Source organism: Macaca mulatta, chromosome 9, assembly GCF_049350105.2.
Source record: "Macaca mulatta isolate MMU2019108-1 chromosome 9, T2T-MMU8v2.0, whole genome shotgun sequence".
Lineage (NCBI taxonomy): Eukaryota > Metazoa > Chordata > Mammalia > Primates > Cercopithecidae > Macaca > Macaca mulatta.
Genome location: NC_133414.1, coordinates 123,054,276 through 123,070,166, shown reverse-complemented (window position 1 = coordinate 123,070,166; position 15,891 = coordinate 123,054,276). Strand labels below are relative to the sequence as shown.

Below are 15,891 nucleotides of genomic sequence, written 5' to 3'. Positions count from 1 at the left end.
TTCATTAAACTACATAATATTGCTAAGATTGGTATTAGGAGTAACTAACCTGCCTTACAATCTATTATTTCTATAAATACTGTTTTATGAGAATTTGTGGAGAAATTCATTTTACATTATCATAAGCTATTTATATACTACTTTTCTTCAAAGCCTTCTCTTGAAATAAAAATTCACTTTACACTTCTGTATCAAGTTTAAAATTAGATCTTAAACAACTGTTTTTAAATGGGATTATTGGTTTAAAATTCTGGGGTAAATTTAAAATTTCCTACTAGAAATATAATAGCTGCAGCTAATACTTATTGACTAATGTATCCGGCATTATAATAGCCTCTTTATTTATATTATCTTATTTAATACTCAAATAGCCCTTTGAGTATTAAATTATCATACCTATCATACTCAAAGCAGAGAGGGCACACAGCTGGAGTAGCCAAACTGAAAGCGGAATAAAGGTAGACTGACTCTAGAAGCTAAGTTCTAATTCAGTTAGAGTGCCCTCCTCTTTAATGAAAGTTTTCTTAGAATCTTTAAATCATGATACACTACTAAGAGAGTGCCAGAACTATTTTACAGCCACCTAACTGGTGTCCTTGTTAGTAATCTCTTCTCACTCACTACAGTTCATCTTCATTGACTGCACTTTAACAACTAATCCATTACCCTCAAACACGATACTCCTCTTTCCTGGAAAACTATCTTAACTGGCGAACTCCTCACCATCCTTCAGAACAGCAGAGAATCATCTCTACTATTACTCTCTATTTTATGCTTTCCAAACCTACTCAGTTAATAGATATGTAGTATACAGATGGTCTTATGCGAGGTAGATAACAAGATTTCAACAGTCCCTGCCCTCACAGACTCATGGAAACTTTTCCTCTATAACAGAATGTTTCACATACTTTAATAATCTGTTTACATATCATTTCTTTCACTTGACTGGGCTTCAAAAGGGCAAGAATCACCTATTACAAATTCCTCCAGATGGTATGCACAGAACAAATATTTGTCTTATATTCAAATCCTACAAATCCAAAGATAACAAACCTCACAGTACCAGACAAATCATAAAAGTCTAGTCTAAATTTTAAGAATCTAAATGATCAAAGTCTTCTAAGGGTTACAATTATATTACTTTAATTCAATAATCCTAACTGACCAATAGTTTTATTTTATCCTAAATTTACTTTATGAACAATTCATAATTATTCTCATGGTTTCTAATTCTTTTTCAAATCTTTATTATTTGTGGGGTTTTTTTTTTGGACAAAGTACAAAGAAATTTTATCCTACTTCTGAATATACTTGAAATAAATGTCAAAAAAATGAAACTATGTCAGGCATTCTTGTCTGAGGTCCCTGAAGAGGTTTCAGGGGGGTCTATAAGTGCCCTCAAACTGCTAAAATTATATCTTATAAATTATAAAAACAGATTTTATAAATTCATATACATTACAAATTATCATTATAAAAATTATTAAAATATTGTCATTTTTCAGAGAAGAAAATGGCATATAGCTCTCATCACATCCCAAATATATAACTATTTTAATGTAATGAGATTTTATTCCATTTCTTAGAAATTCACTCATGCAAAAGAAAATGATTAAATTTATTCAGTGACCCAAGATCATTCTAGATGTATTTTGCTTATAAAAGATGTCTTCTCTCCTATATTAAATAAATTACACTTGCAACTTTAAACCTACCGCAACTTCATTAGTATCTCCATGCTCAAAATATTCCTGTATGATTGGTGTTAAAGTCTTCTCAAATGCCCTTTCATCCAAAGGCAAAACTACAGTTTCATAAACACAGTTCTCCTGTGAGGGGAAAAGGGAGTAAGAGTTATAAAAAACAAAATGCAAATAAACAAATGAAATTGTTGTATAATTTTATATTCTAAGTAGTTAATAATCCCCACTTAGCACAAGACAAAGACATGCTACATACATTCATCACATAAAAACAGAATCTAGGCCAGGCAAGGAGACTCACACCTACAATCCTAACACTTTGGGAAGCAAAAGCAGGAGGTTCACTTGAGGCCAGGAGTTCAATACTAGCCTGGGCAACACAGCAAAACCCTATCTCTACAAAAAAATTTTAAAAATTAGCCAGGCATGGTAGCCTGCACCTGTAGTCCTAGCTACTCAGGAAGCTGAGGCAGAAGGCTCTCTTAAGCCCAAGAGTTTGAGGCTGCAGTGAGCTATAATTAATTCATCACTGTACTCCAGCATGGACAACAAAGCTAGAAAATAGTAATAAAATAATAATAAAAATAGTAGAATGTGTATGTCACTGCTCTTTTACAAAATCAGAATAAGCCAATATATAGATTAGAGCCATTAACCATAGCAAATACATAATTTGCTCCCAACCCCCATGTCTTAATTTTTTCTCTCAAAATGTTTATGTCTCTCTCAAAACCAATCTTTCGGTAACCAAAAAGCTTCATGATGGCTTCCTATCATATATGGTATTTTAATTAAAACTTCACTTTTAGAAAAAATGAAGCAGAAACCAAAGCCTTCACGATTAGCATTATTATAATAAAAAGTATAACACAAAGATCAAGGTTGTAGTGACAGAAAAAAATCTCTAAGGAAAAAAGCACTGTTCAATTGAAATTTCAAAAAGAAGATTAACATACATCATCGAACCACTCCTCTCTCCCCATGCAAAACAAGCTCTGAAATGTAGTGCCCCCCCTTATCTACAGGGTGTATGTTCCAAGCCCTGTCAGAGGATGCCTGAAACCACAGATAGTACCAAACCCAATAAATACTGTTTTTTCAATCTGATAACCTAGACAGCTACCATGTGACGAATGCATGAGTAGTGTATACATTGCAGATACACACTGGACAACGGAATGGCTCACATCCTAGGCAGGATGAGGTGGATGAAGCTGGACAGCGGGAGATCTCATCACACTACTCAGAATGGCATGCAATTTAAAACTTTTGAATTACTTCTGAAAGTTTCCAATCAGTATTTTCAAACCACACTGAACCATGGATAACTGAAACTGCGGAAAGTGAAACCACGGATAAGAGGAGACTGCTATATTTGCAACCTGTGACTGGCTTCAGCCTAAAAACATATACTTGAAAGATTAAGACATTTTTAGCAAAGATTCTACAGTACTTGAATCCTACTAGTTTCATATTTGTCATATTCTCTTAGAAATATTTCCATGTCCAACTATTACTTAAAACAGTTAAATACATACATACAACACACAATAAAAACAATGTAACATATACTCTTTAACATTTTCCTGTCTAAAATTTCCATCACCGTGTCTTACCTTATGCAAAGACACGATTTTCAAAAAACATAATCAAAATGTTTGGGATTTGCTTCAAAATAATCCAAAACAGGGTAGGGCAAACAGGCCAAGAGAAGACAGAGAGTAAATGGAATGAAACAAGACTGCCTATGAGTTTGTAATTATTTAAGTTTGTAAAGCTAAGAGAAGAGTACAAGCAGATTATACTATTCTACTTTAAAATTTCCATTAAAAAAATATTAAAAATTCACTACACAATCTTATTAAAAATTTACATTTTCAGCATTATCCCTAAAAGATGCACGTCCCCAAAACAAAATTAGTTACCATTCTAAACGGTAATATTTAAAAGCAACCTAGTATCTCTAACTCATAATATTCAAAAGAAGATATTCTCAATTATAATTACTATAGAAACAAACTATATTAACAGAATTTACTGAAAAATGGTCAACTTAATAATCCTAAGTGAATTTGTAAAGAGCTATTTTTGACTCACTACGGAAACCAAGTGAAAGTTATGCATATATTACTGTCAGTTTACTTGGTTTCCTAATCCAAAACATATATATATATGATTTGACACATGTATGAGTAAACTACAAACATGAAGTCAAAAAAGTTCATAAACATTTTAAATATTATGAAAAAGCAAAGCACTGATACCTGGTCATCATCATAGTTAGGATCTTTCACATCTACCTCCTCCACATCATACACCTGTCCAGGTGTACCCCAGACACCTTTGCCTCCTGCACCACCTGAAAAAGTTTAGAATTGAGAAAGAAAAAACATAAAATTCATCAATTTGTTGAAATCTAAAATAATCCTAAATGTTCCGATGTTAAATAACAGCTAAAAAAATTTGTATTTAATGTCTATGTTACTTTTTTTTCCAGTTTTCTTTCCCTATTGGTTTCCTTTTTGTTCAGACCACTCTTTCAATATTTCTGAAAACATTAAGTTCAAATAGCTTATGAAGTTAAAAACTAAAAAAGCAGATACTTTAAAATAAAAGCAAAAACAAATAAAGATAAAAAATAGCTATACTGAGGACCTCAAAGGGTATGATATTGCAGCTGAGCTCTAAATTTTATTCGACATTTCTTTGGGACCAAGACAAAAAGAAACATGCTGGGCCAGTAAAGCGTAGCATAGAAAACTCAACAAGGGAAAAATTATTTGACAAAAAAGGACAGTAACCACCATCAAATATTTTAAAGTCAAATACAGTACTCTTTAAATATAAAAGTACACATTAAACCACACTATTAAGCAATATATTACAAATATAGAAAACAATACTAATTGCTTTTAAGCATTAACAGCCCTGAAAATTCTATTTTCTAAATACAAAACAACCAATAGAAGCTTAACAATTCCAATTTTCGAAGTTGCTTTTCTACATCAACTTACTGAAATGTTTTAAGGACCAATGCACTACATTATTTTTTAAAGAATCTTTACAATGTCACCAACATTTCTGTTTTTGGAGGGTTTTATTTTGTACCAACTATATCCTTGCCATCAGACCAAAACAGAATCTGATAACCAGGTTTCATTTTGATATAAACCATGATTGCAGAGCCATTCAACAAAAATAATTTTTGACACCACAAAAACATTTTACAAGAAACCTACACTATAAATTGAAGTTCCCACCATTCAAAAGATGATGAAATCATCAGAAAACTCTTAATCAACAAATATTTGTCTATGATGTGCTAGTCACTATTTCAGGTACTAGAGATACAGCAGTGAAACAGACCAATGCACTACAGAACCCAAAATAAAGAGCTAATGAGAACTCACAACCAGATCTCGGAAAACATTAAAATTCAGATCCAGATGTTATCAATCAAATTTATGTTTACTAGTAGTAGTAATGAACATAATTATATTAATTAAATAAGTATGATGGATTTCTGACTCCTTTCAAACTTAAAGAACATATGCAAAACTCGTAACAGTGAAAAACATCAGTGCATATTTTGCTGGAAATAAACCGTTAACATTTTGCTAAAGAAAATTAAATCTACTCAAACAAGAAAAAAGATCAACCTAAAGAAAAAGTGAGATGGTCCTCACCTTATTACTAAGTAAAAATATATACAAACTGTAAAGCCTTATATTATCACTGTTTTAATTTCTCTCATTCCTAGAACAAGGAAATTGTAGTACAAGAACCAGACAATTTTTTTCCACTTGTTTATCTTCCATTTGTTGGACATGATATATACCAACCTTTCTTTGGTAGTCCCCTTCCTTTCCCAGATCTGGATCGCCTATCCAGCAACCTTCCCTTTGGACTGGTTGGCACAGTTACTCCACTTCTAAGGGCATCACTCCCATTGTCGCTGACCGAATCGCCTCTGCCAGAGTCCCGGGATGAGTTTTTCCTTAGTCGTCTTTTTGCCTTGGCATTAATTCTAGCTTCATTAATGGAGGATGCTGAAATCCAATTTCCATTTATTTCATTCTTTATTTCCTCAGTCCCAGGGTTTTCTTCATCACCAGAAAAGAGACAGTCACTTAAATTATCAGGATCTTAAAGAGAAAAATGAAGAAAGAAAATTCTTTTTTTTTTTTTTTTTTTTTGAGACGGAGTCTCGCTCTGTCGCCCAGGCTGGAGTGCAGTGGCCGGATCTCAGCTCACTGCAAGCTCCGCCTCCCGGGTTCACGCCATTCTCCTGCCTCAGCCTCCCAAGTGGCTGGGACTACAGGCGCCCGCCACCACGCCCGGCTAATTTTTTTTTTTTGTATTTTAGTAGAGACGGGGTGAAAGAAAATTCTAAGTATTTTAAGTATCTACTGTTTTACAGACATAGTGGTAAGTTAGATTAGGTTGAATCACATGACACGACCATTTTTGTGGGTAAATTACAGTCGCATATTGGGAATTTCATCTACTTCAATCTAATAAACAACAACTAAATAAGATTATTTTTCACATTATCAAGGAAAGTAAACCAAGGCACTGAATTTTAACAGTTTACCAAAAGAAGCATGTTATTTCACGTGTTTAGATCATAAAATCTATGCTAACAGCAACACCAAATATAAAACCCTTAGACTTTTATGAGCTAAGAGTTAAGCAATTGGAGATATTAAGAAAAGACAAAGCATCTTGAGAAGAGACACAAACTAATATTTATAGAATGCCTACTATTATTTATCAGGCACTGTACTAGACACTCTATCATTTATTTATGCACAAGTTTGGCAGTTAGTTATTATAACATTGAGGACAGATAAGGAAACTAAGGCTGAGAATGTTTAAATGATTTGCCAAACATCCCGTAACTAGGTATAAATACTTAAGATCTATTAGTAATCCAAAAAAGAACGAAAGGAATTTAGCAAATAATCCATATGATTGTTAAGCTGAACTGCTGGTGCTTTACTGCCTCAAGATAAAGTTTGCTTTCAAGAAAAGCCATCATCTCAAAGTCCTAATTCATCTCCCTAAACTGTTCTCATATTACTTACCATCCTGAAAATCTTCCAGCCTATATAAAATTGATTCTTCTAAAAGAGATCAACATACTGGAGTTTCCAGTGGTTCCCCTACTTAGAATGTCACCCTCATTGTTATTTTCAGTTATCAAAATCCTTTAGGATATAGCCCAAGTCTTACTCCCTCCATTAAAACTTCCCTTACAACTCTAGCTACAGTAACACTAATTGCTCACATACTATTCATTCAACACGTCATGGAAAGCACTTTCTTTTTATATAACAGTCTTTTTCTTCCAACTAAGTCATACGCTTCAAATGAGAAACCACAACTAGACTGTATGTCCTTCTCTGTATCCCCATCACCTAGCAGAGTGTCCTTCATACTCAAATTCGATGGAGATCAAGTGGAGGCACTTGGCTTTGCCCTGAAAGCTCTTTAAGTCAGAAAGGCTACTGAATTAGCTACCACTGGGCCAGAGTTTTGTTCATTATTGTTAACTCAAATCAGAGCTGAATCACTCAAATCATTTTCTATATGCCTAAAGATAATTATAACATGTCAGGTCTATGTGCATGGACTTTAACGTTTTAAGATATATTCAAACCAAAAATTTTCATCAACCTATAAAAAGCCTACATGTGTTTAAATCTTTACAATTCTTGACATACTTAGGAAGGTGGGAATGTTTTATTGTAAACAAAATCATCTATTAGAGCCAAATTTTTTCACTAGTCTCCTAAGTAGTCTCCCTGCCTGCAGTCTTCAAACTATACTGAATGAAGGCTGATTTTCTCATGCATGCCCTCACTGAAGATCCTTTAAAAGTAATCCCATTATGTCACAAAACATGTAAACTCTTTTTTTTTTTTTTTGAGACGGAGTCTCGCTCTGTCGCCCAGGCTGGAGTGCAGTGGCACAATCTCAGCTCACTGCAAGCTCCGCCTCCCAGGTTCACGCCATTCTCCTGCCTCTCCCTCCCAAGTAGCTGGGACTACAGGCTCCCGCCACCACGCCCGGCAAATTTTTTTGTGTTGTTAGCAGAGACAGGGTTTCACTGTGTTAGCCAGGATGGTCTTGATCTCCTGACCTCGTGATCCGCCCGCCTCGGTCTCCCCAAGTGCTGGGATTACAGGCGTGAGCCACCGCAGCTGGGCAAAATGTAAACTCTTTACCTTGTAACTTGATCTTGCCCTTGCTTACCTCACCAGAATCACTGCTAACTACTCCCACACTAAAATTGTCAGAGCTTAAGTTAGATATCATAGGAAGGAGATGGGAGGGATTCATTTGGCAGAAGAATATTGAGTATATTACAAAAAGAGTATGTATAAAGTGGGAAACCACTAAGAAAATGTTTCAGTAATTCAGTCACAAGCTAACTGGTAAAGAGCAAGGGTAGTAACTGTGGGAAAATAATAATGTTATACTTTTAAAGAAAATAATAAAGGCTTTTAAGCAGAATGTATCTACGATTAAAGAGAAGTGGAACAATGCCTTAAAAGTTTTCGAACTGGTGAGAAGCCGGTGTTAGGATGGTGTGTTTGGGACATCATCACAACCATCAGCAGTAATTACAGTCTTAGTGGAAGCAGCCGTAGTACTGTTTCTTTCATCATTACCACTACTATTGTCAACTATTAGATTCCAGGTTCCACACTACATGGTACCTATTAGATACCAGGTTCTATGCTAGGCACTTTACATATGTGGTCTGTAAGCCTCAAAAGCTGTAGAAAGAAACTGTTTATCCTCATTTTACAGAAGGAATGTGTTTCACAAGAAGTTACATATCTAGAAAGGATTATGGCTAGGATTCAAACCCATATTTTTAATCCCATATGACTATAACTACAGAAAATACAAAACTGGAATATCGCAGAGTATTGACAGCTAAAGAAAAATGGACAAGGGAGTGAAAGTAAAGAGAGATAAACAAAAATGATTAAGTAGAAGGGGCAGAAAGACCAGGATCAGATAAATTAGATGACATTTTCATGTAAGAGTGGATGGTTGAGAAAAACATTAAATATCTACCTGTAACATAGCGCTTTCATCGTTGCACTATTAAGGTGAACCACAAAACTAGTCCAGAAGACACAGGACTCAGAACTATAATAAAATGTCTTAAACTGTCCCTTGGAGTATTCAATTTAAATGTATCTATTTCCCATAATCAAGTTTTCTTTTCTTCAACCATTTTAATATTCTTTCAAGTATGTTTATGTCTCTGCAGCAGTAAACATTCTCTCTCAGTATAATTTATATATTTGACCTTATAATTTTTAACCTATGTTTATATTAATTGCTTTATATTTTGTTATTCATACTAACCTAAGTGTTGGAGTTCCATAGCCCCTATTGAGCTGACTTTAAGAAAACCAAAATTAAAATGATAACCTGAGTACAGAATGTGATGACTTCAAAACTGTTTTCTATTGTGTACTAATTCCCTCTTTCTGAATTCTGACATCTCAATAGTAACCACTCTAATTGTATATGACCACAGCACCCGAAAATCACATTTTCAATTAGTGGTGTCCAATGAGTGGCATAATTAGAATATTACCACATTTTCATGTATTACATACCTACTATGTGCTTCACAGACTTAACACACATATACAGTATCTCACTAAATCCTAATTATAAATCTATACAGAGGGTGTTTATATCCCAATTTTATACACTAAGAAACTGAAGGTCAGAATAAATAACCTACTTCCTCCAAGTAAAAGAGTAAGAGTGTGACTTGGATTGCTATGGAAAGAACTTACTACAAAGAGGGTCTGTCTTACGCCTATCCAAATATTGAAGAACAAGTTTTTTATTTTAAGGCAGTGCTGGACAGAAGCACCAAGAACAGGGTTAAAACTAGGTCTTATTATAGTTAGGAACAAAAAGTATACATTTTAAAGCTATGTTTCTATTTCTAATAGAAATAGAATGCAAGTCACATAAGAAATTTTAAATTTTCCAGTAACCACATTAAAAAGTAAAACCAGGTGAAATTAATTTAAATAAATTTTATTTAATCTAATATAACCATAATATCATCTCAACATGCAAGCAATGTAAAAAATTATTGAGATAGTTGACCTTCATCTCAACTCAGAGTAGCCACATTTCAAGTACTCAACAAACACATGTGGCGAAGCGCAGTGGTGCACACACCTGTAATCCAGCTACTGAGGAGGCTGAAGAGGGAGGATCACTTGAGCCCAGGAGTAATAATAATCACATGTAGCTAGTGGTTACTATACTGGACAGTGCAGAAAAGTAGCAATTACCTATATGTAAAATATATTCTTAAACTCTATTACCATCCCCATCTCAATTAAGTAGGTATATATTACCCATTTATAACCCTAAAGCATACTCATACAGCTTCTGTACATAGCAGCACAGAAATGATCATTAATTACATAAAAATTTTTTCAATTTTTTACCACACTTTAAAAAGATCTGTAAATAAACAATGGTAAAGAAGCTTCAAATTCAACATGTTTGTTCAGATCAAAGAAAACTATGTATGTTGTAAACAATAGTGAGTTGTCATTGAAGAAATAAAGATGTAGTAATGAAATACACTTAAAATGACAGAAAATACACAGCTTTCAATATTAATAAAATTATAAGGCAAAGAATTATCTAAAGTATACCAATATGAACTGTTCTCACTATTCAGATATTATACAATTCTAATTACCTTTTTGGGGAGATGATTTTGAAAACTATAAATACATTTCAAATCGTCTTGAGCTACTCACATTTGGTCATCTAGTCCACAAAACTTTGTTCATTTTTATGATAATAACATACTATTGAAGCACCATGGAGAATTAGGGAAAATACCCTAGGTAATTCAGAATATAAAAATTATTCGTTAAGAAAGATATCAAAAGATACCAGTAAGTTAATATTATAGAAATCACTAACTAGCCCATGTGAAAATAAGCAGGCTCACTATTCTTCTCTGTTCTGTACTACATAATTCAGGATAGGAATGTGTGGAATGTGAAAGGATACGCAGAAAAATAGGACGTGTAATGAATTCCCATGAAAATAAAAATCACAAACCTGACTTTAAAAATAATATAGCCCGTTTTCTTATAGCATGAATAAAGCAGTATTTAAAGATAGTTTTTCTATCATGTTTTTATAAAATATGGAATGGTCTGAAGCTTACTCACAACATAGTCAAGGTTCAAGATATTCAGCCCGGGCAACATAGTGAAATTCTCTCTCTACAAAAAATAAAAAATTAGCCTGGTGTGGTGGCACATGCCTGTTGTCCCAGCTGCTGAGGAAGCTGAGATAGGGGAGGATCTCTTAAGCCTAGGAAAGTGGAAACTGCAGCGAGCCATGATCACACCACTGCACTCCAACCTGGGTGACAGAGCAAGATCTCATCCCAAGACGAAGAAAAAAAGAAAAAAAAAAAAAAGGAAATTCTTACTTACCTGCAGGGTTTACATTCAGTATCTGCTCACTTTCTACATCCATTTTTCCTTAATTTCACTTGCACTGATTAAACAAATTACCAAATGGAAGTCTTCCTTCAGAATCTGTTTTTTTAAAACAAAAAAAGAAAGCTTCAACATCTTTTAAACTGATGTAATTAAGCTGAATTAAACTTACTTAAGCACACTGTAAAAACAAACAAACAACAAAAAAAAACATAATTCCATTAAATAAAAGAGTTCACTTTACTTTCAAAGACAACTTACCCTAATTAACATTTGGTTCCAATCTTCTTGATAAATTTATCTAAGTCAAAAAAAATTCCAGATTTCAGCATGTGCCAAAGCACCCCTTTAATTGGAATTAAAAGATATGTTTGCGATATGTGGTTATGTCAAGTTAAAAAAAATACACACATCCAAATCTTTTAGGAATACTAAGCCTCAAAATTAATCTGATATACATATATAGGAATATAAATACTGGATAGTTCCCTACCAATGAATTATGAGAACTACTCCAAAATAAAAACAACACAGTTTTAGTTAATAAAGAATATCACATGACTGTGTTATTTTTCACATTACGGCATATCTGAAAGGCAGATATATCTGCCACTCATTACCTAGGTCTATAATTACCAGAATAAGACTTTGAGATTGGGAGAAACTTTTAAAATCAGCTTTTTTGATAATATTACTTATATGAGAAATCCATTTTTTAAAAATCTGATCATTTCAGAAAGGAGTAAGTACAACAAGATAAGCATCTCAGTATTTTAGGCCTCAGTTTCAAAATGGCTTAAAAATTATTAATCCTGGAAGGTTTGATGAAATCAGTTACCTTTTAGACAATTAACTTAGTGATACAGATCCAATGTTATATGAAAGAAATATCAAAATAGTTTTCAAAAAATATATTACCAGAAAAAGTGCAACCAAATTAAGATTTCAGAATCTCTCTAGAAGTATTTTTTAAATAGTGGTTTAGAGTACTTAAGTGTATGTTTAAGTCACATAGGTTGGTTATAAGTCCTTCCAGTCATTTACAATCAGGCTGCTAGCAGTGTGCTCTTCAGAGATATAAAATGCACAAATTAATGGAAATGCCTAATAATTACAGAAAAGCACATTTTTTTCCATATAACGTAACCTACTGTTAGATGTCATTTAAGGATAACAATGATATATGCAGAGCCTCCTGGGACTCAAAGGTGAAACTGACTTTTAAATTCCACATTATATACTATTATTTGCTAACACAAGTTTATAGCCCTTTTCTTCAGAAAAGGGTACTATTTTGCAAAGCAAAAACAAATGGACCTTGTGTTAAAATTGTAAGGTTTTTTTTTTTTTTTTTGAGATGGAGTCTTGCTCTGTTGCCCAGGCTAGAGTGCAGTGGTGTGATCTCTGGCTCACTGCAAGCTCCGCCTCCCAGGTTCACACCATTCTCCTGCCTCAGCCTCCTGAGTGGCTGGCACTACAGGTGCCAACCACCCCGCCCAACTAATTTTTTGTATTTTTAGTAGAGACGGGGTTTCACCGTGTTAGCCAGGATGGTCTCGATCTCCTGACCTCATGATCCGCCCGCCTCGGCCTCCCAAAGTGCTGGGATTACAGGCGTGAGCCACTACCCGGCCTATAAGCTTCTTGCTATGGCATAATCCTCAGACTAACATGCTATCATATTGCTTGGGAACTTAACAAAACGGTGAAATCATTCTCTAATTCTATTTAGAATAAAATAATGTGAATCTTTAAAATCACTTTTTAATACAACTCCCGCCAACTTTAGATATGAAAAAAAATCTTAAAAATATGTAGAGATTCATATAAATACATGAACAAAAATGATTTGCAAATCTAAACATTCAGCATCCTTCATGGCTGAAAAGGCTACATTCTGTTTTAATTCCATGCATGAATTACATATAGGAAAGGAATAATGTCATATGTGTTTCAGTTTTTTAGAGTTCCATTACAAAGTCTTTTTCATTCTTGATGAAAGCATAACCTTTGAGAGAATATTTTCTGCAGAGCCCAATAAGTGAAATGATTATAACTAATGTTTATAAAGCCCTTTACAATTCAAAAAGAATTGTACATGTATTATTTAATGTACCTTACAGAACAATCTTCAGGTAAGTATTCCACCTTACACACAACTAAACAGATTCAGAGAGGATAGGTGATATGTCCAACGACAGCCAGCTGCTTAGTGAAACAGCCAGGACGAGAATTCAGACCTTCCAAATCCAGTACTGTTTGCACAAGTTCAATCCAAGATTTTAATAACCCACAGGAAGATTATTTTCAAGGGTTACCAGAAGCTTATTAAAACAGACTTCTGCTGTTAAATCAAACTTTTAAATGCTGTTTTCCAAACACTAAAAATAATTATTTTAAACTATTATACAGAAGGCATTCCGTCAAACAAAGAAAACTGTCAGGAAATGACTATCATCTCTTTTATTAAGATAAAAACAAAGTTATCTTAATAGTCCTGTGTCGTTAGGCAATGATAACCTGATCAAGAACTCAAGTCATATTTGAGAGCAACAAACACGTTTTAAGAGTTTAGATAAGCATAAGACATGTTCTACGTTTTTCTTCTCTTTAAAGTAGTAGGATTTTTTTCAATTTATTTAACCACCCTTACTTGGCCCAAACAAGAAAATATAAAGCAAAAAATCCAAACCCTATTTCCTTCATACTAACCTACAAAAATGATTTTTCGATGAGAAAACTATACATACAAGTTAGAAGAAAATGAAGGCTGACATTAAACACTGTCCTTTTCTTCAGTGTTACATGAAACAAGCAATCGGAAGTATTCAATTGCCAAAACATTCCCTAAGAGATAGACCCTCCACTCTCCCACGAAATATATATGTATTTCCTGAACTATACCTCATAAATTGCTCTGGCATTTTGGGGAGTCAAGCTTTGGCCATTTATTAACTAGGATTACTTGTATTCATTCTCCGGCTACAAACAGCTAATTAGCAGCTTAAAACCAGCTAAAAGCATTCTACTACAGTAATGCAAAAGTGAGCACTACAGATAATATTCAAGTGGCATTTATTTTTGCAGTCCTAACAATTATTTTTCCTTTCACATTAGTACCACAGAAAAAGCCAATCAATTATAATTCCAAGACACTTACTGAAATATTAAGGTATTCAATAAGCCTATAATGAAGGAATATTAAGGGTATAAATGCCAGTAACTCCTTGCTTAAAAAGCACTTGGTGGTTTCCCAAAAAAAGTCACGTTATCAAAATCATAAAAATTAAAGTAAAAATACAAGTTAAAAAACAAGGGAAACCCTTTTTTGCCAGACATGTAGTCGCATTTCTGATCGTTTTCATCATTTGTAGACACTACACAGTCGCTGGCTAGGTAGCGAGTTCTCACAAGGGGTAGGTGGGCGACATTGACGTCTGCAGACAGTTTTGAAGCTCTTGCAAAACTCCATGTACGTTACAGCATCAAACTGACAAATGCAGCAGACGGCATGCGTTTCACAGAAAGGGGGCTCCCTTCCCAGCTTTGTTTTCTCTGGGAGATTATATTTTACCTGAACTAAAAAAAAAGAGACCCTTTGCCGGAGGACTGGCTCGGCGAAGTTCGCGCGGGGCTCGGGCGGCGGGCACGTGTTCGCCTCCTAGGGCCCCCCCAGTGAGGCTAGCGCGCGGTCCCTCCCCACAGCGGCCGGACCCTTTCTCCCGCAGCGGGCTCAGGCCAGGACCCCCGAAGTCCCCAGCCCGGGTCGGCCCCCGGAAGGGGCTGGGCCGGGGCCAGGAACGGAGCTCCAGGGTCACGCCGAGCAGGGGGGCGCATCTTCAGAGAATTCCCAGGGAGAGCAGGGGGCGGGGAGGGCGCGAATCTTCCTCACAGGATTTCAGTCCAGCCGGAAACACGCCTTCCAATCCCGGCCCCTGAATTCAACCTCCGCCAGAGCGGGAGGGGGGTTGAGGGAGACCTTCGAGGGCAAGCGTCCCGCGCGCCCCTCTCAGTGGGAAGAGGGCTCCGGGAGGGGGCGGGCCCGCGCCACCACGCTCCAGGCTGGGCCCAGAAAGAGGGAACCGGGCCGGCTGCGCGCAGTCCGGGGCGTTGGGGCGGGCGCGGCTGGACCTATGGGGCTACGAGGAGGCAGCCGGGGCCCCGCACCGCTGGCCCGGACCTGACAGGGCCGCGGCCCCCACGCCCCCGCCCCCTCCCATCGTGCGGCTGCCTCCGAGGGGGGATGGGGGAGAGGGCGCAGTCTTCCCGAGCGTGTGAGCCGCGCCTACTGGTACTGACCCCTCCGGCCCCTGCCGCTGCTCGCCCAGGTCCCTGGTCAGCCGGCCCCGACCCCGCTCTTCTGGCTCTGCCGCCGCCTCGGAGAGTCTCTGGCCCCTCTCGCTCTGTTTGTTTTTGTTTTCTTCTACCCAGTAACACGGGGGCGAGAGGGCGGCGCTTATTGGCCAAGGCCGGGTGGTCGGCTGGCCAATCGTGGCGGTGGAGCCGGAGCTGAGGCGGAAAGGGGAGAGGAGTGAAACGTGGAAAGTTGGGGAGGGGCGCGGAGGGCGCATGCGCTTGTGGTTCCTGGGACTGGCTGGAGCGGGAGCGGAGCGGGAAGCCAGGGTGGGGGTGTGTTGGGAAGCGTGGCGAGATGGGAGCGTCGG

The 15,891-nt window shown here is 36.4% G+C and overlaps 1 protein-coding gene across 8 annotated transcripts in view; it reads right to left on the bottom strand.

Moving 5' to 3' along the window:
* PDCD4 (programmed cell death 4) overlaps window positions 1-15,644 on the bottom strand; it is a 28,851-nt gene extending 13,207 nt beyond the window's left edge. The window contains exons 1-6 of one of the 8 annotated variants that reach the window (XM_077944923.1): window positions 14,802-15,617; window positions 11,489-11,573; window positions 11,222-11,326; window positions 5,546-5,848; window positions 3,968-4,062; window positions 1,716-1,829 (exon numbers count right to left, since the gene is read on the bottom strand). In XM_077944923.1, coding sequence (XP_077801049.1) covers window positions 1,716-1,829; window positions 3,968-4,062; window positions 5,546-5,848; window positions 11,222-11,264 — 555 coding nt within the window. In that variant the 5' untranslated portion in view covers window positions 11,265-11,326; window positions 11,489-11,573; window positions 14,802-15,617. 8 annotated transcript variants of the gene reach the window in all.
* Window positions 15,645-15,891: the final 247 nt, after the last annotated feature.